Source organism: Bufo bufo, chromosome 3, assembly GCF_905171765.1.
Source record: "Bufo bufo chromosome 3, aBufBuf1.1, whole genome shotgun sequence".
NCBI classification, from domain to species: domain Eukaryota; kingdom Metazoa; phylum Chordata; class Amphibia; order Anura; family Bufonidae; genus Bufo; species Bufo bufo.
Window position 1 is genome coordinate 460,814,253 of NC_053391.1, and position 25,933 is coordinate 460,840,185.

General features: G+C 43.8%; 1 protein-coding gene across 4 annotated transcripts in view; it reads left to right on the forward strand.

Moving 5' to 3' along the window:
• DCUN1D2 (defective in cullin neddylation 1 domain containing 2) overlaps positions 1–25,933 on the forward strand; it is a 39,019-nt gene that overhangs the window by 4,034 nt on the left and 9,052 nt on the right. For 2 of the 4 annotated variants that reach the window (XM_040425174.1, XM_040425177.1), the window contains 3 exons: positions 15,748–15,964; positions 21,531–21,699; positions 25,176–25,306. In XM_040425174.1, coding sequence (XP_040281108.1) covers positions 15,748–15,964; positions 21,531–21,699; positions 25,176–25,306 — 517 coding nt within the window. Of the gene's footprint in view, positions 1–15,583; positions 15,965–21,530; positions 21,700–25,175; positions 25,307–25,933 lie in introns of all 4 variants that reach the window. The other 2 variants (XM_040425175.1, XM_040425176.1) reach the window with 1 other exon arrangement.

Here is a 25,933-nt window from a genome sequence, read left to right on the forward strand (position 1 = left end):
AACAACCCGCCCATCAATCCATAAAAATCCAGGCCCAAAAACAGGACATGACAAAAGCAGAACTACTCTTTGCTAGTGATACTGTGCTTTCTTGGATTCCTTATATCTCATCCAGCTTTCCCTGGGACAGATGTATACTTCCTGGAGCCTAGTACACATGTGAGAAGAATCTTGGGGATTAAAAAAAATCCCAGTCGCTTTTCCAGTTACTGCCTCACAGTATATAAGATATGCACTGAGCCAAAACTGAAGAGTGACATATAATCTGTCACATGAATGAGGGGTCCTGGTATTCGTGGTGTCATCGTCACTTCCACATGTCTCTCAAATCCCAGATGAGAAATTAGATTTATTGTTTGTAGATATCCTGCTCGAGGGCCCAGGTTTATGTATCCTCATTCCCTCTGGGTGGCTTATGCTGGTTTAAGGGCAGAGTGTAGTTAAAGGGTTAACAATCAGATTGGTGGGGGTCCTACCAATGGGACCGCCATCAGTACCCTGTGGAGCCCCAATGAATTGGACAGAGTGGCTGGTTGGAAATGCGTTCCACCTCTCCATTCATTCATGTACCAGCTAGGGTCTAGTGTTGACTTGAGCTATAACTTAGGCCAGTTTCTGGTGTAAGTTAAAGTAAATCTGGGAGATCTAAGCCCCACCTTTTCATGGCCACTTTAGAAAAGTGTCAAAGTTTAAAAAAATTGCAAACTATTGCGCAAATACAGAATTCACCTTTAACCACCTCCGGACCGCCTAACGCAGGATCGCGTTCCGGAGGTGGCAGCGCTGCGCACAGTCACGCATATACGCGTCATCTCGCGAGACGCGAGACTTCCTGTGAACGCGCGCACACAGGCGCGCGCGCTCACAGGAACGGAAGGTAAGAGAGTTGATCTCCAGCCTGCCAGCGGCGATCGTTCGCTGGCAGGCTGGAGATGTGTTTTTTTTAACCCCTAACAGGTATATTAGACGCTGTTTTGATAACAGCGTCTAATATACCTGCTACCTGGTCCTCTGGTGGTCCCCTTTGTTTGGATCGACCACCAGAGGACACAGGTAGCTCAGTAAAGTAGCACCAAGCACCACTACACTACACTACACCCCCCCCCCGTCACTTATTAACCCCTTATTAGCCCCTCATCACCCCTAATCACCCCTGATCACCCCATATAGACTCCCTGATCACCCCCCTGTCATTGATTACCCCCCTGTCATTGATCAACCCCCTGTAAAGCTCCATTCAGACGTCCGCATGATTTTTACGGATCCACTGATAGATGGATCGGATCCGCAAAACGCATCCGGACGTCTGAATGAAGCCTTACAGGGGCGTGATCAATGACTGTGGTGATCACCCCATATAGACTCCCTGATCACCCCCCTGTCATTGATTACCCCCCTGTCATTGATTACCCCCCTGTAAAGCTCCATTCAGATGTCCGCATGATTTTTACGGATGCACTGATACATGGATCGGATCCGCAAAACGCATCCGGTCGTCTGAATGAAGCCTTACAGGGGCATGATCAATGACTGTGGTGATCACCCCCCTGTCATTGATTACCCCCCTGTCATTGATTACCCCCCTGTAAAGCTCCATTCAGATGTCCGCATGATTTTTACGGATGCACTGATAGATGGATCGGATCCGCAAAACGCATCCGGACGTCTGAATGAAGCCTTACAGGGGCATGATCAATGACTGTGGTGATCACCCCATATAGACTCCCTGATCACCCCCCTGTAAAGCTCCATTCAGATGTCCGCATGATTTTTACGGATGCACTGATACATGGATCGGATCCGCAAAACGCATCCGGTCGTCTGAATGAAGCCTTACAGGGGCATGATCAATGACTGTGGTGATCACCCCCCTGTCATTGATTACCCCCCTGTAAAGCTCCATTCAGATGTCCGCATGATTTTTACGGATGCACTGATAGATGGATCGGATCCGCAAAACGCATCCGGACGTCTGAATGAAGCCTTACAGGGGCATGATCAATGACTGTGGTGATCACCCCATATAGACTCCCTGATCACCCCCCTGTCATTGATTACCCCCCTGTCATTGATTACCCCCCTGTCATTGATTACCCCCCTGTAAAGCTCCATTCAGATGTCCGCATGATTTTTACGGATGCACTGATAGATGGATCGGATCCGCAAAACGCATCCGGACGTCTGAATGAAGCCTTACACGGGCGTGATCAATGACTGTGGTTATCACCCCATATAGACTCCCTGATCACCCCCCTGTCATTGATCACCCCCCTGTCATTGATCACCCCCCTGTCATTGATCACCCCTCTGTAAGGCTCCATTCAGATATTTTTTTGGCCCAAGTTAGCGGAATTATTTTTTTTTTTTCTTACAAAGTCTCATATTCCACTAACTTGTGTCAAAAAATAAAATCTCACATGAACTCACCATACCCCTCACGGAATCCAAATGCGTAAAATTTTTTAGACATTTATGTTCCAGACTTCTTCACACGCTTTAGGGCCCCTAGAATGCCAGGGCAGTATAAATACCCCACATGTGACCCCATTTCGGAAAGAAGACACCCCCAGGTATTCCGTGAGGGGCATATTGAGTCCATGAAAGATTGAAATTTTTGTCCCAAGTTAGCGGAACGGGAGACTTTGTGAGAAAAAAATTAAAAATATCAATTTCCGCTAACTTGTGCCAAAAAAAAAAAATTTCTATGAACTCGCCATGCCCCTCATTGAATACCTTGGGGTGTCTTCTTTCCAAAATGGGGTCACATGTGGGGTATTTATACTGCCCTGGCATTCTAGGGGCCCCAAAGCGTGAGAAGAAGTCTGGTATCCAAATGTCTAAAAATGCCCTCCTAAAAGGAATTTGGGCACCTTTGCGCATCTAGGCTGCAAAAAAGTGTCACACATCTGGTATCGCCGTACTCAGGAGAAGTTGGGGAATGTGTTTTGGGGTGTCATTTTACATATACCCATGCTGGGTGAGAGAAATATCTTGGTCAAATGCCAACTTTGTATAAAAAAATGGGAAAAGTTGTCTTTTGCCAAGATATTTCTCTCACCCAGCATGGGTATATGTAAAATGACACCCCAAAACACATTCCCCAACTTCTCCTGAATACGGCGATACCACATGTGTGACACTTTTTTGCAGCCTAGGTGGGCAAAGGGGCCCATATTCCAAAGAGCACCTTTAGGATTTCACAGGTCATTTACCTACTTACCACACATTAGGGCCCCTGGAAAATGCCAGGGCAGTATAACTACCCCACAAGTGACCCCATTTTGGAAAGAAGACACCCCAAGGTATTCCGTGAGGGGCATGGCGAGTTCCTAGAATTTTTTATTTTTTGTCACAAGTTAGTGGAAAATGCTTATTTTTTTTTTTTTTTTCATACAAAGTCTCATTCCACTAACTTGTGACAAAAAATAAAAACTTCCATGAACTCACTATGCCCATCAGCGAATACCTTGGGGTCTCTTCTTTCCAAAATGGGGTCACTTGTGGGGTAGTTATACTGCCCTGGCATTCTAGGGGCCCAAATGTGTGGTAAGGAGTTTGAAATCAAATTCTGTAAAAAATGACCTGTGAAATCCGAAAGGTGCTCTTTTGAATATGGGCCCCTTTGCCCACCTCGGCTGCAAAAAAGTGTCACACATCTGGTATCTCCGTAATCGGGAGAAGTTGGGGAATGTGTTTTGGGGTGTCATTTTACATATACCCATGCTGGGTGAGAGAAATATCTTGGCAAAAGACAACTTTTCCCATTTTTTTATACAAAGTTGTCATTTGACCAAGATATTTCTCTCACCCAGCATGGGTATATGTAAAATGACACCCCAAAACACATTCCCCAACTTCTCCTGAATACAGAGATACCAGATGTGTGACACTTTTTTGCAGCCTAGGTGGGCAAAGGGGCCCACATTCCAAAGAGCACCTTTCGGATTTCACTCGTCATTTACCTACTTACCACACATTTGGGCCCCTAGAATGCCAGGGCAGTATAACTACCCCACAAGTGACCCCATTTTGGAAAGAAGAGACCCCAAGGTATTCGCTGATGGGCATAGTGAGTTCATGGAAGTTTTTATTTTTTGTCACAAGTTTGTGGAATATGAGACTTTGTATGAAAAATAAAAAAAAATAAAAAAATCATCATTTTCCACTAACTTGTGACAAAAAATAAAAAATTCTAGGAACTCGCCATGCCCCTCACGGAATACCTTGGGGTGTCTTCTTTCCAAAATGGGGTCACTTGTGGGGTAGTTATACTGCCCTGGCATTCTAGGGGCCCAAATGTGTGGTAAGGAGTTTGAAATCAAATTCTGTAAAAAATGACCTGTGAAATCCGAAAGGTGCTCTTTGGAATATGGGCCCCTTTGCCCACCTAGGCTGCAAAAAAGTGTCACACATCTGGTATCCCCGTACTCAGGAGAAGTTGAGGAATGTGTTTTGGGGTGTCTTTTTACATATACCCATGCTGGGTGAGATAAATATCTTGGTCAAATGACAACTTTGTATAAAAAAATGGGAAAAGTTGTCTTTTGCCAAGATATTTCTCTCACCCAGCATGGGTATATATAAAATGACACCCCAAAACACATTCCTCACCTTCTCCTGAGTACGGAGATACCAGATGTGTGACACTTTTTTGCAGCCTAGGTGGGCAAAGGGGCCCATATTCCAAAGAGCACCTTTCGGATTTCACAGGTCATTTTTTACAGAATTTGATTTCAAACTCCTTACCACACATTTGGGCCCCTAGAATGCCAGGGCAGTATAACTACCCCACAAGTGACCCCATTTTGGAAAGAAGAGACCCCAAGGTATTCGCTGATGGGCATAGTGAGTTCATAGAACTTTTTATTTTTTGTCACAAGTTAGTGGAATATGAGACTTTGTAAGAAAAAAAAAAAAAAAAAAAAAATCATCATTTTCCGCTAACTTGTGACAAAAAATAAAAAGTTCTATGAACTCACTATGCCCATCAGCGAATACCTTAGGGTGTGTACTTTCAGAAATGGGGTCATTTGTGGGGTGTTTGTACTGTCTGGGCATTGTAGAACCTCAGGAAACATGACAGGTGCTCAGAAAGTCAGAGCTGCTTCAAAAAGCGGAAATTCACATTTTTGTACCATAGTTTGTAAACGCTATAACTTTTACCCAAACCATTTTTTTTTTACCCAAACATTTTTTTTTTATCAAAGACATGTAGAACTATAAATTTAGAGCAAAATTTCTATATGGATGTCGTTTTTTTTGCAAAATTTTACAACTGAAAGTGAAAAATGCCATTTTTTTGCAAAAAAAATCGTTAAATTTCGATTAATAACAAAAAAAGTAAAAATGTCAGCAGCAATGAAATACCACCAAATGAAAGCTCTATTAGTGAGAAGAAAAGGAGGTAAAATTCATTTGGGTGGTAAGTTGCATGACCGAGCAATAAACGGTGAAAGTAGTGTAGGTCAGAAGTGTAAAAAGTGGCCTGGTCTTTCAGGATGTTTAAGCACAGGGGGCTGAGGTGGTTAATTTGCCATTTTTTAACCCCACCTTCCAAGATCTCCAATTTTTTTATATTTTCTGTTCACTTGAGGGCTTATTTTTTGCGGAACAATTTGTATTTTTTTACTGGCACCATTTAGGTTACCATAGCTTGTTCTGGAAAACGGGGGGTGGGGGAATGCAATTCCTCCATGGTTGGTTTTTTGGGGGTTGTGTTTACCGCATTGACTGTGCACTAAAAATTACATGATAGCCTAATCCTGCAGGTCAATGCAATTACAGCGATACATTTTTATACCATTTATATTTTGCTACTTTTGAAAAAAATTAAATCTTTAAAAAATTAATTTCTTTGAATCGCCATTTTGACACCATAACTTTATCTTCTCATCTACTGAGCAGTGTGAGGGCTCATGCAAGGAAATATTAAAAAGTTGGTGTCTCAATTGTGTCAACCAGAATAAACCTACATGTCATGTATACCAGTGGCTCTTAACCTTTTCATGTCAAGTACCCCACAGTGACAAGAAGTTCGAAGAGAGTACCCCTAAAGATGTTAATAAAATAAGGCTATTCTCTGCTGCTGTCACAGGCTGTTCTAAGCTTTTGTCAAAAGTTCCTTAAAGGGGTTTTCCCATCTCAGACAATGGGGGCATATCGCTAGGATATGCCCCCATTGTCTGATAGGTGCGGGTCCCACCTCTGGGACCCGCAGCTACAATGAGAACGGAGCCGGGAAATGAACGGAGGGCGCACTGCGCATGCTCAGCCGCCCTCCATTCATTTCTATGGGGCTGCTGAAAATAGAGCGCTGGCTCAGCTATTGCCGTCTGCCCAATAGTAATGGATAGGAGCATGGGCCGCGCATGCGCGGTGCGCTCCCATTCACTTCCATGGGAGCAGCACTTGGTGGTGGATAGACCCCGGGAAATCCAGGGTCCTCGAGCCACAGCGCTCCCCGCTTCATTCTCGTTGTAGGTGTGGGTCCAGCACCTATCAGACATTGGAGCCATATCCTAGCAATATGCCCCCATTGTCTGATATGGGAAAACCTTTTTAATATTCCTGACAAAATGACAGACCGCATTAGGACCCATGATGGATGACTATTACTTTTTAAATTACATTCTGCACTACCAAACATACAGGAAAATACAGCACCACATACCTCTTACATCCGGTGATGTCTCCTCTGATGTAGACTTTCTCTTTAATCATCTACTCCATTTGGACTAGACAGCCATGATGACTTCTTTCAGCCTCATCTCTGCAGAGTTTGTTGCATTATCATCTTAGATTCCTACTTTTCCATCATCCTCCCACCTTCTGAACACCCCATCCTGCCAGCCCCAATTCTGTGCTCCCAATACTAGTATTATACAGGCAGTGGCTCCTTCAGTAATTGACACACACTGCCCTCAGAAATAATTGCAAATAGTGCTCCTGACAGTAATAGTAAAGTGTCCCCCCAAAATAATTATGGAAATATGATACTGTGCCTGGGTGCCCCCACAGTAATAGTGCTCCCAAGAGTCCCACCAATACTAATAATTCTCTCCCAAAGTGCCCTTAGTAGTAATAGTGCCCTCAAATAGTAATAAAGCCCACCATAATGCCCCTCAGTAGTAGTCATTTCCCCAGTAATAGCAGTACTCATCATAATGCCCCTAGTCCTAATAATGCCTGCCTATAGTGCCCCAGTAGTAAAAAAAAAAAATGCATCAGTGCCCTTAAGTAGTTATAACGACCACTGTAATTCCCACTGTAGTATTAGTGTGCCCCAGTAGTACCAATGCCCCTAAAGTGCCCCCTAAAAAATGACTCCCACTATAGTGCCCCCCCTAGTAGTGATAAAGCCCACATAGTATGCCCCAGAAGTAACAGTGCCTGCCTATAGTGCCCCCAGTAGTAATAAAGCCCCCATAATGTCAGCCCTCTTCCGTTCTGTGTCCTGAGCTGATGATTATTTCATGCCGCCTGTGCCAGCCTCTATTAGGCTACAGGCTCTAGGTCTAAAACTTATATAACTGCATCACCGTGCAGAGGATGGCAAAACCGTTCATCATCAAAGGCAATGAGTCCCGTGTGCCCCTTGGGGCACGTTTACCGCATATTGAGAACCACTGAAAAAGCAAAGTCCAACAATTTGCATAATTGCAGTAAGCTTTTTTTCATTCCCCCTCCCAAAAAATATTTTATGTACTCCAAAACGGTACCATTAAAAAAATAAAAATACAGCTCGTCACGCAAAAAAGTATTTTTTACGGATGCATTGATGGAAAAATCAGGCAGGGATAAACGTCCTAAAAAAAAGCTATCTTTGATCCATTTTTCTTGCAGCCTTTCAATAGCCATAAGTTTTTATTTTTCTGTCAGTTTTTTTTTATATATAAAATGTTTCCATTTTTTTATCTTTAGAACAGAATAAAGAACAATAAAAAAAAGGCAGCCCCTCACCCCTTAAACAGCAGCACCAACCGTCCTAGATAAAGGAGGATTACATGAAATGAGGATGAGAAGGAGGAAAAAACATTAGAAAGTAGAGGAAAAAGTGATTGAAAGTGGACAAATCCGTCAACCATACAAATCACTATAGTGGATGTCACTGAAATCTGGGGGGAGATTTATCAAAACCGGTACAACAGAGAACTAGCTTAGTTGCCCACAGCAACCAGGTTCCAGATGCTTGTGAAAGTGAAAGGATTGCACAGATGCTTGCTAAACCTCCCTCTAGGTGTCCAGTACCCGGGGCCCGTGGAGGAAGTTCTAACCACTTCTTCAGTTTAGTTTCTTTGTATCGCTCCCAGTACCCAGGGATTATGTAAAGTGTGCCTAAACCTTCCATTAATCTTTTAAACAAATACCCGAATAATAATTTTTGTAGCTTTTTTTAGCTTTATTTTTTTTTAGCAAAACAGGCCCCCGATGTTCCAGCCTTCCTGAAGCGCTCTTCACTGCAGCTCATATTGTACACAGTAGCCATGTATGTGGTGTACGTATTCTTCTCTGCTTCTGCTCGCGCCACTGAAGCCTGGCATATCACATGGGTGCAGGATATTCTGCACCCATGTGCTATTTAGCAGTTTCATCGGGGGCTTGTTTTGCTAGAAAAACAAATACCACTTGTATTATGAGGGGTCCAAGCAGGAGTCACAGGTAACCCCCTTCACCTGTCTGCTTAGATGCCGTGGTTGCTATTGACCGTACCATTCTCTTCCCTCCTATTCACTTGGAGCCAGAGCCGTCCCATTGAAGTGAATGGTATGGAGGGGCTGTAATTACACTGCTCACCGCTGCAATGTCGATGGCGTAAACAGTGAAGGTCGAATGACCGCTGCCTTCTCTACATACAGCTGATTGGCGCCGGGAGTCAGCCCCCTGCCAGTCTGATATTGATGACCCAGCTAGCCTGAGGATAGCTCATGACTATAAGAAAAGCGGAGACCCCCTTTAATGATCTCTCCAGTCACTATTAGGTCTGTATGAGGATTCAGCCCTAATTACTGACAGCATCAAACAGTGTACCATCAGTGATGGTTGCTATGGGCAATAGAGACAGTCGGAGGTCCAGTGTGTGTGTAATATCGGCATAGCACGCTGTTCCTGTAACTTGTGAGATGTGGAAACGGAGCCAGCTCTGCTATTCCTGTATCTCTGTTCTCCCCTGGCTGCCACATTCAGGCCAGATGGATAGGAATGAGTGGTTGGGGGGTAGGTTGGGCACATTCTAGAGATGGGTGCTAGTTCCAGATGTTTATGGCCTATTAAGTGGTTATGCCATCAGTGTTTGAGGTGGGAATTGTCCTCAAATCTCTGCTTCATGGACAAGCCTGATGCTTTTTTCTAAGGCCAAGTTCACATCACCGTTTGCTTTCCGTTCTTCTGAAGAACAGAAAAATTTGGAAAAAAACGGATCTGTTACTTTGAGCATCAGTTATCGATCAGTTTGTCATTTCCATCAAATATCCGTTTTTTTGCATTATTGCATGCAGGACTTGTTCTCCATTCAAAAATAACTGATGCTCAAAATAACCTGTCCGTTTTTCTTTTCCTCTTTTTCTGACGGATCAGAAGAACGGACAACTAAACGGTGGTGTGAACCCAGCCTAACAGTCACAGGCGCAATAAATTGTTGGCTGTGGAGTTTGTGATTTGCAAAGACTTTTCCCGTATGCGTTTGGCCCCTGGTCCTGCTCCTGCTGACCGTGCATACAATAGCAGTCTTTCATGGCTGAACAGATGAGGCATCAAGAGGAGCCCAGAGAGGTGGTGGGCAATCTCCGTGAAATATGAATATTGATGAAGGCATTGCTGCTTCCCATTAAGTGGTCTGGCGTCAGTACTAGGATCCCGGGAGTGCCTGACATGGGTATAGCGGTTTTATTCACAGGAGATTGCTGACAGAATCTGTTTGTCTTCTGGGCAGCAGCGTGATGTGTGAGTAGCTGGGAAATGTGCTGTGCTCATGCTGAGCGGGCGATTTCAGGCTGTACTATTACTGCTTCGTGATAAGTAATAGTGTTTGTAGAAGGAGGACATTACACTACAAACCACTCTTTCTATAGTGGGTTAACGTGCATTTAGAAGTGTACACATCTTTTGGGTTTCACTTCTTGGACCCTTGATGATTTTGAGAAAGAATCCCTTAAAGGGGTTTTCCAGGATTCTAATGGCCTATCCTCAGGAGAGGTCATCAATATCAAATCGGTAGGGGTCCAACTCCTGACACCCCCATCTGTATGAAGAGACTGTGGCACCCTTCCTAGGCCATGTGAGGTCACGCTCATCGGTCACATGGTTTAGGTGCAGCTCAGTCCCATTCAAGTGAATGGGGCTGAGCTGCAATGCCAAGCAGAGCCGCTATACAATGATCGGCGCTGTGAGACAACTGTGGCGCTTGCCAAACAGCTGATCGCCAGGGGTGCCTGGAGTCCGAACCATGCTGATCTTATATTGATGACCTGTCCTGAGGATAGGCTATCAATATGAAAATCCAGGAGAACCCTTTAATTCTGAGGAATAGTGTGGATCCTGACAGTCATACCATCGATAAGTGATAGCAATTCCTAGGAAAATGTCATTTGTCATCTAAAAAAAAAAAAAAATACTAAAAAGTGGGGAAAAAAGACATTTGGCAGTTTGGGCAACTCCTATAGTGGAGAGTGGCCAGCTGCCTCCTTCTCTGTGGCCCCTACAGCTATAGTGTCATGGGACTCCTATTCTGACAGTAGGGTGCCCCTTTAATGTGTATGTCCACTGTTGAGCAGTATTTTACAGAGTGAAGATGCCTATGGTGCCCATACACTTTTAATAGCTCTCTCCCAATTCCCACATACTCACTCGGTTGGGCCAATTGTGTATGTGTTGTCAATGGTGAGATGGGAAAAAAACATGGAAAAAAAAAAGCTCCCCATACACATTAGGTTTTCAGCCAGTCCTTCTGAAAATGACAGGTTCGACCGGCAATAGCCTAATGTGTATGGGGCCTTAAAGGGGTTGTTCAGTTTCAAAAAAGGAAACTGGACAACACAGGGCATCCACCTGCAATAAAGAACTGCTCATTACTTAGCTGGCAGATCCAGCACCACTGTTTCAGTTCTCCCAGCCAGGATCTGCTTCCCCAGCTGTAGCTGTGACTTCACGTCATCAGCATGTAACAGCACAGCCAATGACAGGCCTCTTTGGTGCACCACGGAGGCCAGTGATTGGCTGCAGCGATCACTGGTCACCTTGGCAGCTTAATAAACGGAACCTGCCCGGGAGAACCAAATTGGTGGCGCAGGGTCTGCCAGGTAAGTAATGATAACTTCTTTATTGCAGGTGGGTCCTCTGTGTTCCATTTTCCTGAAATCTGACAACCCCTTAGGGCTCTTTCACACTTGCGTTGTTTTGTTCCGGCATAGAGTTCCGTCGTCGGGGCTCTATGCCGGAAGAATCCTGATCAGGATTATCCCCATGCATTCTGAATGGAGAGAAATCCGTTCAGGATGCATCAGGATGTCATCAGTTCAGGACCGGAACGTTTTTTGGCCGGAGAAAATACTGCAGTATGCTGCGCTTTTTGCTTCGGTCACAAATCCTGAACACTTGCCGCAAGGCCGGATCCGGAATTAATGCCCATTGAAATGCATTAATCCGGATCCGGCCTTAAGCTAAACGTCGTTTCGGCGCATTACCCGATCGGACATTTAGCTTTTTCTGATTGGTCCCATTGCATGCCAGGACGCTAAAGTCCTGTTTGCCATGGTAAAGTGTAGTGGGGAGCAGTATACTTACCGTCCGTGCGGCTCCCGGGGGCGCTTCAGAGTGACCCCAGGGCGCCCCACGCGCATGGGTGATGTGATCGCATGGATCACGTCATCCATGCGCATGGGGCGTCCTGACGTCATTCTGGAGCGCCCCGGGAGCCGCACGGACTGTAAGTATATCGCTCCCCCGCTCCCCACTACTACTACAGCAACCAGGACTTTAATAGCGTCCTGGTTGCCATAGTAACACTGAACGCATTTTGAAGACGGATCCGTCTTCAAATGCTTTCAGTTCACTTGCGGTGTTACGGATCCGGCGGGCACCTCCGGCAAATGGAGTACACGACGGATCCGGACAACGCAAGTGTGAAAGAGGCCTTAGCTGTAATCTGAACAGTCATTCAGCCAACAGCTTTCTCCTGAATTCCCATACATATACACATACGATTAAGCCGAGCATTAATGTGTTGTCAATGAGGAGAGAGGAGAACAAAAGGCTTGAGCAAAAGTGTTCACTTTGCCCAATCCTTCTCCCCTTTGACATCATGTATTGGGGGAGAGTCGGGAGCTCTCCTTACCCATGTGTAGGGGCATTTAAAAAGTACCTGTTTTCAAAAAAAGTTTGCACGTTGGCTGTGCTTCTTTGTACAATCAGATCTGTGAAGGAACAGTTATGTTTGGGCGTCCTTAATGATCCAGTCATATTATTTTCTGTTTCAGCCGTACAGCTAGATGCATTTCACTCAGAAGCAGGGATTATCTCCCTTCTATGGAAGCACTGTATTGTTGTAACACCTTTTACCTTACTTTCCACTATGTTTTCAGCTCCAGAACTCACAGACAGAGGGATAAATCACTTAGACACAGGAGGCTCCTGTGATGTTCAGAAGCAGTGTAGAAGCAGTTGTTTTATCAGGCTCAGGAGCTCAGATAGCTCTGGACCCCCCCCCCCCCCCCCCCCCCCCCAATCTCTGTCATCAGGGACAGATCTTTTCTGACCACAGGCAGTGGACTGCAAATTAGCTGGAAGTGAGACCCCTAGTGGCCATGCCTTTATTTTTCAGGTGGATGCAGGTATATTTTTCAAATGAAATGCGTTATAAATTTTCTAGTTACACTATTCTCTAGTACATGAAATTGTGTAGAGATTGCAGTGACCCTCTAAGGCTGGTGTCACACACGGGTTCTTGTGGCAGTTTTTTGACCCACACCAGAAGTGGTTTTAAGGGATTGAGAAATATAAAGGAAGGACTTCTACTTCTGGCTGTGTGTGACACCACCCCTTAGGGAGAGTTCACATCACCATTAATGTTCTGGTCTTCTGATCTATCCATTAAATTTTTTACATTTTTTTTAGGATCCAGTTTTTTCTTTATTTTTCTGTTCTTCTGATGGATCAGAAGAACGTAACAATAACGGTGATGTGAACTCTCCCTTATAATGGATCGGTCCGGTTTCCATGAGGTTTTAGTTTTTTGCTGTATACAGCGGCATACTATGTTAGTAAATGCTTTTATTCCCTGTAAAGTCACAGTTCTGAAGCATCGTTTCTTAGAAATTTGTGTTGTGCTGTTCCTCTGTCATCCCTCCTGTAAATGTTTGAATGCACTGACAACTTAGGGCGGGTTCGCACTGGCTTTACAGAATTCCGTTATACTTTCAGTAATAACGGAATTTTAGGATGGAATGCTAAATGGAAGCCATGAAAGGGTTTCTGTCATCAGAATTAACCCTGTTAAACTAGCTGACAAGTATCTCGCTGTTTTGTATTCAGCACAGTGAGTGAAGGACACTCGTCCTTCACTCACTGCGCCGAACACTTAATAGGACGGCGCAGGCGCGAGATACATGGCAGACACGGCCGGCAGGAGGAGACCAAGGCCCTGTCAATCAAGCACAGCGGGGCGCGTCCAGATGTGGGAGAACGGAGCTTCTAGGAGCAGGAACAACGCGCCCCCCGCTCCTAGAGGCTAATTAGCATGTTATAAAAGTTAGATTTCTGGACTAACGGGGGCATAGATAAAAGTAGGAATAGGATAGTTAGGTTCAGCTGACATTAGCACATCGCTAATGTCAGCGAGTTTAATAGGGTTAATTCTGGTGACAGAAACCTTTTAAGAGGGATTCCATTTTGCTCCGTCTTAATACAGGTCTATGGGGACACATAATGGTTCTGTTTCTTTCCGTTGGAAAAGAAATGATGGAAAAAATAGCCCTGTCCTGTATTATGACGGAGAAAAACGGCATGCCTCTTAAAGCCTTCCATTTTTGAATTCTGTCCTAAAAAGTCTGTTATATTCTGTTATAACGGAATTGCATAACGCGAATGCGAACCCGTCAGCACAGCATGTCCTTACTCTGTTCAATAATGATTAAAGTATAACTGTCGTGTTTTTTTTGTTTTTGTTTTTTAATATTGGATTGTGGTGATTAATATCACCTTGGTGGCCCTATTTCAACTTTTCACTGTGTATTCAATTACCCCTTAATTCCACATTTTTGTTCCCTGTACTGCCTACTTTTACCTGTGCTTAAAGGGAACCTGTCACCAGGATTTTGTGCATAGAGCTGGGGACATGGGCTGCTAGATGGCCGCTAGCACATCTGCAATACCCAGTCCCCATAGCTCTCTGTGCTTTTATTGTGTTAAAAAAACGTTTTGATCCATATGCAAATGAACCTGATATGAGTCCTGTGTCCGGAGATGAGTCCAGCGGAAAGGAGCCCAGCACCGCCCCGCGTCCTCCGAATCTCCTCCTTGCTGGCTGACGTCACAGAGCTGGAGCGCCGAAATCTCGCGATGCGCGAGCTAGCGCATGCGTAGTTCGTTCCCTGTGCTGATGCCAGCACAGGGAATGAACATGATGCCGACACTGCGCATGCGCTAGCTCGTTCATATCAGGTTCATTTGCATATGGATCAAAACAGTTTTTTAACACAATAAAAGCACACAGAGCTATGGGGACTGAGTATTGCAGATGTGCTAGCGGCCATCTAGCAGCCCATGTCCCCAGCTCTATGCACAAAATCCTGGTGACAGGTTCCTTTTAAAATAGGGTTGCTAGGCAGGGTCACATTACTGACAGCCAGGGACTGTAAGTAAATGATTAAAGCTAGGTCCTCCCCAGCAGCTGATAACAGTGCCTGGGCTGTGTGCACTTCTCCCTGTCCCCACGCTTGGCAGACGCTCCCTCACTCAGCAGAGCTGGAGAATGCAGGGTTGAAGCAGCGCAGACCAGGGAAGGGAGATCTGCCATCTGCTCAGTGTATAAATGAAAGCAACATGTGGTAAGAGGACCTCTTTGTGCTGCAGGAGATTAATCCTTTAGGGAGGAGGGCTCTGGTTACTGACACTTTTAGGGGGCTATTGTTACTGGCTAGGGAGGGCAGGCGGGATAAGCCTCAGGGTGAGGGCAGTAGCGGCCATCTTAACTGAATAGTGAAATTGCAGTTTTATGCAGACTGGTTGCTAAGAGCTGAATCTTATTAAATATGGGGTAAGTCAGTCTAATAGTAACTGATTCTGGAATATCATGTTATTAGTAGCTACATATATGAAAATTGAAATTAGGGTCTAAATGTGACAGTTATCCTTTAAACCAGCTACTGATGAGGGAATGGTAACTCCCAGTTGTCAATTTATTTGTACTTTTCCAGGAGGAATTACAGAGGGGATGGCACGTTTTTTTGGTTTCTTTTCTTTCCATTTGAGGCGGTTGAGTGTGTATAGGAGGTCACCCATGGATTTCTGGTGCCTTTAGTCATAGAATGTCTTACTAAAGTCTGGATTGCCTGTAATAGAGATATATAGATGCTGTCCTTTGAGTTTACAGATAAGACATTTTAAGCTCGGAAGAACAAAGCTTTGTCGTCTTATGCTGATATGACGTATAATGCTGACATGAAGCATGCGCACGTGAAGAGACGTAAATCTTTATAATGAATTACATAAGTACCATGCTGAAACCACTTCTGCTGCTTCTTTTGCATCCCAAAGCATAAACTTAAATCGTCTCAGAAGGACAAGGTGCGCCAGTTTATGGCATTTACCCAGGCTGGGGAAAGGACTGCAATATACTGTTTAACACAGAATGACTGGAAACTAGAACTGGCAACAGACAACTACTTCCAGAATACAGCCTTGTACTGCAAAGAGTCAATGAAAAGTACAGTAGACAAAAAGAAGCTAGAGCAATTGTATAATCGCTACAAAGGTAAGGAGCACCCGTTACTTATCTGTTCTTATCAGGGTGGGAGGGAGCGGGCACTCATCTCCTAGCCCCAGGATCGGACCCCCGCCGATCATCAGTGAGGAGGTGCACCATTCACTCAGAAGCATCTCTAGGGTGTTTTGGTCGGACCCCTTGGGCCATCAGCCCCTGTCAGCGCCATTAGGTATTAGGATGTGATAGACTGGAACACTTGATGAACACTAGAAGTGTAACTTGTACGTTTATAGACAGCTTGAAGCAATTTCCGCTAGATGTTGGGAATAGATGAACTGTCAGTCTTTGTAAGTCTGCCCCATTGTCTTTAAAGGGAGTCTGTCAGCTACTTTGAGTGTTTTAGACTGCTCCTATGATTTAGCACCGTTGCCCAAAATAAAAATAGTACCTGTATTGGGTCTTTCACTTGTCGTCAAACGGGAAAAAAACACTTTTTATAACGATATGCAAATTAGGGGCTGCAAATTTTCAAGGTGCAGTTTTATGGCCGCAAGTGCCCAGGACCCTCTCTGATGTGCCCAGATAACCGCTCCCCTTGGATTCCTTTGGCCGCCGTCCTCTCCTTATTCATCCTCCTTCTCTGGTTTAGATCTCACGATAGCACCATGCCCGCGCATGTGCGCTGCTAACATCAGTGGCTCTGCCCATAGTGGGCAGAGCAGTGCACATGCGCGGGCCCAGTAGTGACCAGCACTCTCGTGAGATCTAAACCAAAGGAGGAGCATGAACAAGGACAGGAGTGTGGGCCAAGGGGAGCTGTTATGTGGGCACATCAGAGAGGGGCCTGGGCACTTGCAGCCCCTAATTTGCATATCGTTATAAAGTGTTATTTTTTTTCCATTTGCAGACAAGTGAAAGAAACAATACAGGTACTATTTTTATGTTGGGCAACGGTGCTAAATCATCATATGAGCAGTCAAAAACACTAAAAGTAGCTGACAGACTCCCTTTACCAGTAAATGTAGGTTTAGTAACGGAACAAAAAAAAATACCCAGGAAATTAGCAGGTAAATCCATATCTGTGATATCATTATTCATTTGTCTCTTGTTAAAGGCCCTGTTCACAGTGGCAGCAAGTACTTCTGTTTCTGGTGAATCTGACACATTCATTCTTTACGTATTTAAACGGAAGTCTAAGGCTGGGTTCACACGGGCGTTGCGGGTGACGTGCGGGAAACGATGCGGGTGCATTGTGGGAAAATGCGTGATTTTCCCCTGCGAGTGCAAAGTGTTTTAAAGGGTTTTGCACGCGTGTGAGAAAAATCGGCATGTTTGGTACCCGGACTTCTTCACAGAAGTTCGGGTTTGGGTTAGGTGTAGTGTAGATTTTATTATTTTCCCTTATAACCATGTTATAAATAATAGCATTCTTAATACAGAATGCTTAGTAAAATAGGGATGGAGGGGTTAAAAAAAAAATCTAAAATAATTTAACACCCCTCATCCATTTGTTCGCGCAGCCCGGCTTCTCTTCTGTCTTCTTCTTTGATGCCCAGGAGGAAAAAGACCTGTGGTGACGTCACTGCGCTCATCACATGGTCTGTCACATGATCCATCACCATGTTGATGGATCGTGTGACGGACCATGTAATGAGCGCAGCGACGTCACCACAGGTCCTTTTCCTCCCAGGTCATCAAAGAAGAGAAGCCGGGCTGCACGAACAAGTGGATGAGATGAGTTAAAATATTTTAGATTTTTTTTTTTTTACCCCCTCCATCCCTATTTTACTAAGCATTCTGTATTCAGAATGCTATTATTTTCCCTTATAACCATGTTATAAGGGAAAATAATAATGATCGGGTCCCCATCCCGATCGTCTCCTAGCAACCATGCGTGAAAATCGCACCGCATCTGCACTTTTCACGCAACCCCATTCACTTCTATGGGGCCTGCGTTGCGTGAAAAACGCACAAAATAGAGCATGCTGCGATTTTCACACAACGCACAAGTGATGCGTGAAAATCACTGCTCATGTGAACAGCCCCATAGAAATGAATGGGTCATGATTCAGTGCGGGTGCAATGCGTTCACCTCACGCATTTCACACGCGTGGAAATCTTGCCAGTGTGAAAGTTTCTGCCTCAAAATCTGCTCCTAAAAAAGGCCTCAAAACATCCTCCCATTCATTTCAGTTAGAAGCAGCCGCTCCAGTAACCTCGAGCTGAAAATGCAGCTTTGTATTGAAGTCAACGCCCATTGGTTTAAAAAAAATAATGCATGAAAAATGCGCTGAAAAAGAAACACGCGTGGACTCCACGCTGAATTTTTTTTCTGCGTGTTTTCAAAATCCGTTGTGTGAACAGTTCCTTAGGGAAAAAGCACCTAAATCCGCACTATTTATCGCAGTTTAGTGCATTTTTTTATGCGTTTTTTTTGTTGCACATTTTCTGTATGTTAACAACCCCATTGAAGTCTTTGGGGAAAACCACTTTGCAGAAGCTGTGGAATCGCACAAACAATTGACATGCTGCAGATTTTAAAATCCTCACAACAGGTCAATTTCTGCACCTAAGAATAAAAAGACAGTGAACATAAGATTTTTCTAATCTCATACACTTTGCTGGTACTGTATAAAACTGCGGTTTTTCTGCACGTAAATTCGCACGGGAAAAACTGTGCGTAATCTGCATCGCGTGCATCCACCCTTAGGGTGCCTTCAGGAGTAGCAGAATACATTTACGGAAAAATCCACATCATAAATAGTTCCCTATATATTTCTGTGGAGTTTAAATTTGTCGCTGCATCTGGAAAACACAATATGATGTGGATTTTCAATGGGAACTCATAATTCACAAAGAAATCCACGGGAACCCGAAAATAGACACGTGCAGATTACAGTGCAGATTTTTTATCCATACTTTTATAGTTGTCATTGACTTTAACAGTTAGTGTCATTTTTTCGGATAATGTTGTAGTGCTTTTCTGCATGTCACAAGCAAAAGAAAACCAACTGATGACTCAAAAATCTTATAAAAAGAGATTCAGTGCGAGCGGCCCAGCAGTGACGAGCACTGTTCACTACAAGTTTGAGCTTCCGGTGACAGAGCCGCACCACAACACCTGATCTGCTGGAAGGATGCGGGTTGTGGGACCCTGCCAATTATATATAATATATATCTCTCTCTAATACACAACCCCTTTAATTAATCAAGTAGCTAATCCCTTGGCAACAATTTTAGTTTTTCAGTTTTACCTTCTCTTTTCTTATACAGTTTTTCTTACAGTTTACTACTTTAAAAAGAAAAATTGAGAACTGAAAAATACACCATTTATTGTGTATTGCACATTGTGCAACCCATATTTTTACATATCCATCTACAGAGCTGTGGCTTGTTTTTACAGGGTGAGCTCTAGTTCATAGTGGTACATATGACTTTCTGATCACTTTTTGTTCTCTGTGCATCCAGAGACGGCGGTCAGTCACTGATAGAACTATCTCTTTGACTTCAAAGCCCAGAGCAGGAATTTAAATGTATAAGATACAAGTTTTACTGAATCTTTTCACACCAATCTATATATCAACCTGCGCTATATCCTGCTGCCTGCAGCTCAGACACCATGTACAACATGACAGGTTCCCTTTAATTCACAGTTTATAATGGCAGGCTTGGTAGTCAATTGGCACCCGGCAATTTCACCAGAGGGAGCACCTTCCCTCTAACTGCACGGATGCCACTGTCGCTATGGATTGCTGCATCTGAAGGGTTAAATGATCAGGATCGTACTCCTCTCCAATCTGTACACAGACAGCAGGCTCAGCTCCTAAGCCTCCTCTATACTCCCCTTCCGCCATTATGGTGTAAATATTCTGCAAATGACACTACATGGTTAAAGGAGTATATGAGATTAGACAAAATGATCTGCTTTTTCTCCCAGGAACAACCTCTAACCCCAATTTGTCTATGGACCATGTCCGGTATTGCTGCTCAGCTTTATTCAAGTGTGGCATGTTCTGTTGGTAGAAATGTGAATTATTCTTTCTAATCTTATACATCAGAAATGTTTGTGACATTGTGTATATGGCCAGGAGTAGGTGGACCTCCATATCATATTTTATCATACAAATCATAATTTAACATCTCAGACAACCTCTACAATATCTTAAAATAAAAAATCATATACTCTCCCCTTACTCCAGCGCCAATCTCTGCTGCTGTCCTCCATTACTCCCGCTGCTCTTTCTCTGCCTGGATATGGCACGTGACTGCTTCAGCCGATCACTGTCCTCAGTGGCCTCCACCTAATGACAGTGATTGGCTGCAGTGGTCAGGTGCCAAATCCAGGCGTCTCACTGTGCACGACTCTGTAACTGAGCATATGGTGTTTTTTTTTTATTTATTTCAAGACATTCTAGGGGTTGTCCAAGAGTTTTAATTATCTCTGGAAAGGCAAAAATAGACACACAGAAGTATAATTTAAAAAAAAGACACAGTACCAAGCTTTTAACGGGGTTGTCCAGTTTCAAAAGAAAACCGCACAACTCAGAGGATCGACCTGTAATAAAGAATTGATTACTTACCTGACCGATCCCGCACCTGCAGCAGTGACCAACGGGACCGCTGCAGCCAATCACTGGCCTCATTGGTAGCCTCCATGTGGGATCTGTCGGTTAAGAATTTATCTGTTCTTTATTACAGGCTGATCCCCTAAATTTTCTTGTTCCCTCTTAAAACTGAACATCCTCTTTAAACTTGTTAAAGTGCTTTTCTGGGACTTCCTTTTTTGAGGATTGGCCATCAGTGTTTGATCGTGGTCATCTAACTTCCTGGACCTCCACTGATCGGCACTTTGAAAGGTTGGCAGCATGTTAGCAAGCATCGCTTTTAAGCTCTTCTTGTGTATATACAGGTCAAAGAACAGTCCATCATTATTTCCATAACTCCCCTTAAGGCTCCATTCAAACGTCCGTATAATGGGTCTGCATCTGTTCCGCAAATGGCGGAACGGGTGCGGACCCATTCCTTCTCTATGGGGACCGAATGGATGCAGAGAGCACACTGTGCTCTCCACATCGGCATTTCCGGTCCGCGGCACCGGAAAAAAAATAGAACATGTCCTATTCTTGTCCGTAATTGCGGACAAGAATAGGCAGTTCTATGGGGGGTGCCGGCCGGGTGTATTGCGGATCCGCAATGCACTACGGATGTCTGAATTGACCCTTTTTCTATACTGCAGGGCCACAGCTGCATGCAGGGACAGGGTTTACTAGAAGGCTGCTTTATGGGTAACATAGCTACATTGCTTTCTGTGTATGTATTTCATGATCAGAACAGCCCTGCGGACAAGTCGAAAGACAATTGGGGTCATTTATCAAACTGGTGTAAAGTAGAACTGGCTTAGTTGTCCATTGCAACCAATCGGATTCCACCTTACATTTTACACAGCTCCTTTGGAAAATGAAAGGTGGAATCTGATTGCTTGCTATGGGCAACTAAGCCAGTTCTACTTTACACCAGTTTGATAAATGACCCTAAATATGTATTATCTGCCATATCTTTTAGGTTAGCCTTATAAAACTATTTTACTTGTTTTTTTTTTTTTTCTCAATTCTAGATCCTCAAGATGAAAATAAAATAGGAATAGATGGAATCCAGTTGTTCTGCGATGACTTGCATTTGGATCCAGCGAGTACCAGTGTGTTGGTCATCGCATGGAAGCTCAGAGCTGCTACACAATGTGAATTTAGTAAAAAAGAATTCATAGACGGCATGACAGAACTTGGGTGTGTATTATGGTGTAGTGCTATCTGTTAATGTCCTAGTGGCAATCTAGTTGTCACCCTTTCACCTATGGCAAACAGTAAAGCGCTAATATGAAATAAGTTTTATACAAATCTAGAGTGAAATGGGTTGGCCAGGTTCTAGTCAATAACGTTTCCTGGACACCCAGGTTTCTGCAGCATCCCAGCTCTCTAAGGTAACTCGAGGAGAGGTATTCACCCATCAATCATTACATTAAAGCAAGCGGGGTTACTCACCTGGGTTTGGGGGTTTACAGACATTGGCTGACGCATATTGACAGGGTTGTGGCCGACGCATCCGGCAGCCTTGAAGGAGTTGTACAGGATTATTTATTTTATTATTATTATTATTATTATTATTATTATTCAACCCCCTCCCCACCCGCCAAGTGATACATGTGAAGAAATCTTTACTTACCCGCTCTCCGACACTTCTTTCCAGCTTCCTGGTTGTTTTCAGTGTAGTTCTGGTCCCCATCTATCAACTTGTATACAGACAGGGTCACCTGCACTGCTACAGTCCATGATTGGTCTCAGTGGTGATGTGTTCCCTAAGCGGGTTGTCACTGGTAGGTCACGGGTGACTTGGAGACGTGTTAATGCCAAGGATAGACATTGGCCACATTGGCTCATAAGATTTTGTAGGTGTAGCTGTTGATAGATTGGCTGGAAGTCCAGTGAAGACAGCCAGGGAGACACGGAGCCGTCACAGTGATGGAGAGCGAGTAAATATACTACTTATTCATGGGTACCTTCAGGTGAAGGGGGGGGGGGGGGGGGGGGATCTTATAAAAAAAAAAAAAAATACTCAATCCTTTAGGCCCAGTTCACTCTTCAGTCATTTGGTCAGTTATTGTGAGCAAAAACCAGTATTGAAGCCTCCACAGAGATGAGGTATAATAGAAAGATTTGCACAATAACTGACATGTGAACTGACCTTTAACTACTGACACGTGAAGTGAATAGCATTGTTCATCTTAAGACAATGGCGCCTGTCAAGGAGGGGGATAAATGTGAAATCTAAGCAGCTTTCATAAGGTACAAATTGTAGTATCTAGACAACGGGGTCAGGGCATCGCCAAAACGTGTTCCCAGAGTTAGTAATGACCCAGAGCAGACGATGAGGATAGCCAGTAAATGAATGCATAAGGCTTGCCTGTCTGGTCCAATCCCGCAGATATCCGAATACACAGTGTGTCACAGCTTGTTGTATATGGGGCTGCATAGCTTAGACCGGTCAGAGTGCCCATGCTGACCCCTGACCCACTAAAAAAGCATACAATCAACACATAAAAATTTGCTATAGAGCAATGCAACCTGACAGCCTGGTCTGTTAAGCCACATGGACGGCGCAGCATTATTCACTAATGGCAGTGTCCTCCTTAGCAATATAATGCTTCCTACCATACTGCAAAAATTGTTCCGCATTGGCTTGAGGAACATTACAAAGTGTTGACCCCAAATTCCCCAGATCTCATCCAGTCCAGCATGTGTGGGTAGTCGTGCTGGAAAAACAAGTCTGAGCCGTGGAGGTTCCACCTTACAACTAAGAGACCTTCTGCTAATGTCTTGGGTGCCAGAGGTCACAGGACCGTCAGATGCGGGGAATCTATACACTATTGAGCCAGTAGTTTTAATGTTGTTCGTGGCTGATCATTTTATATCCGGGAAATGCAGAGGGGCAGTCTTCATACTTAGCCTATATTTTTTGTATGCATGCCGTTCACAGCACTGCAAAACATTATCTCTACCAGACAGATCTACTGTGTATGCGTGTGCCTGTGTTGGGAGATTAATGCACACAAAATAAAGCGCTATCATCATCTTTGCAGACATGGGGGGGGGGGGGGGGAATAACGCCCTCAGGTAGAAATGTTAGGGCAGGGCTCCCAACTGGCCGTTTTCAGAAGGATAATTTTTACCCACAACAGGGGTTTCCCAGGAATGTCTCCACCAGATTGCAGCACTTCCTTGGCCTTGCTAGTCTGACAGATTTATCGCCATTTGAGAATTTATGGGACTAGTTGGGATGCCAGCTTCGGCAACCTATGTGTGTGCAGGATCTACAGACCCAGCAAATGTGCTGCAGGTTACCACACTGAACCTGTATGCCTCCATGCCCAACCGTATCTCATCTTTGTATCCGGGATAGAGGTGGCCTAACAGGGTACCAGAGCCTCCGTCCATTTGGACAGTTTTCCTTAATAAACTTATCCTCTCCCTCTAATAATTGTAATTACTTACATATATCATCATTACAATCACACATTCCAACAACTCGTTCTTGGTGCGTTATTATATATTTTTTTTGTCTGTGTATACTGGTGTTTTACTGGCGATACGCCCATGTTGAATGGCGTGATCTTCCAGCCAGTGATACATGCTGCAGATCAGTAGTGTCCGTATATATTCAGATCCGTTTTTTTTATATAAGCCCTCCACTCCAAGGTGAATCTCAGTACATTGAAACAAAGCAAGCAGGTCCACTTCACCACTCTTTGCCATTAAAAGTACATTTATTTTAATCTTGAATATCTATAACACTTTGTTCAGGCTCCATGATGAGTTTTTAGACCATAAGAATTGCAGCTCTACTGTATATTATGATGCACAATTGTCCATTTATTACGGTACCCCAGTTCTACAATAGTTTTCAGATCGGTTATCCCGCTGGACCACTCCAAGGGACGTTTCCATTAATTTCTTATGTCACATACAACCAAAAAAGCGTGGGAGGGTTTCTGAATCTCATTTTTCGAAGACCCTCCATGTATTCTACTTTCTGTCCTGGCTCTTTTAACTTCCTCTTTAGTTGGACGTTTAGCATAGCAGATAGTTTCTCTTGACCTTTTTCAGTCAGAGCATCACTGTGACCAGAGAGAACCCCATGTAGGGACTCGGAGCATGCTCTTCCGTGGGCATCTTCATCTGTCCTGTCCTGGCCTGTCAAGAAAACAATAGAGCTGTCATACTGTATGTACTATTATAATGAGAAGTAACACATGCCCCTGACAGCAGCACTAAATTGACAGTGCATTACTTGTCTATATAGGAGGATTTATATTTATGTTGACTGCGACAAAAGGACAACTCTGATAGTACTGCCTCCAGTGCATACGTACGGTTTGAGGGCCAGGCATTGGAACTGTGAGGATGCCTGGCCCTGTCAGTCTCGCCTGGAGAGAGAGTGGCAACACAGAGTGGCAGAAGGAAATGCTGCTCCGAGGGCAATGGCTCATTATAATCCCCATGATCATCTCTAGCAGGCAGTTTGCCTGGTTTAATTGGGTTGATTGTGATGACAGGAAAACTTAAAAGAAATACCCCTTTCTCATCGAAGTGTCCCTTTAAAGTGGTTGACTGGTAGCTTTAGCAGAAATTGACTGGTAGCAGTTGAAATCAAGTGGTTATAAAAGGCAAAAGACTTAAATGTCTTCCTATATCTTTTCCATTTGCAGGTGCGACAGTACAGACAAGCTAAGGGCCCAGCTTCCTAGACTAGAACAAGAGCTCAAAGACCCTCTCAAGTTTAAAGACTTCTATCAGTTTACATTTAATTTTGCAAAAAATCCTGGACAAAAAGGGCTTGGTAGGTATAAAGAAAACAACATTCTGCAGATGAAGGCTGTAGGAGGAAATACTGTTGACAATTTAAAAAAATAATAATATTTTTTTAACCCCTTAAGGACCGGGCTCATTTTCACCTTAAGGACCAGGCCATTTTTTGCAAATCTGACCAGTGTCACTTTAAGTGCTCATAACTTTAAAACGCTTTGACTTATCCAGGCCGTTCTGAGATTGTTTTTTCGTCACATATTGTACTTCATGACACTGGTAAAATGAAGTCAAAAAAATTATTTTTTTTGCACAAAAAAATACCTAATTTACCAAAAATTTGAAAAAATTTGAAAAATTTCAAAGTTTCAGTTTCTCTACTTCTGTAATACATAGTAATACCCCCAAAAATTGTGATGACTTTACATTCCCCATATGTCTACTTCATGTTTGAATTGTTTTGGGAATGATATTTTATTTTTTGGGGAAGTTATAAGGCTTAGAAGTTTAGAAGCAAATCTTGAAATTTTTCAGAAATTTACAAAAACTCAATTTTTAGGGACCACTACAGCTCTGAAGTCACTTTGCGAGGCTTACATAATAGAAACCACCCAAAAATTACCCCATCTAAGAAACTACACCCCTCAAGGTATTCAAAACT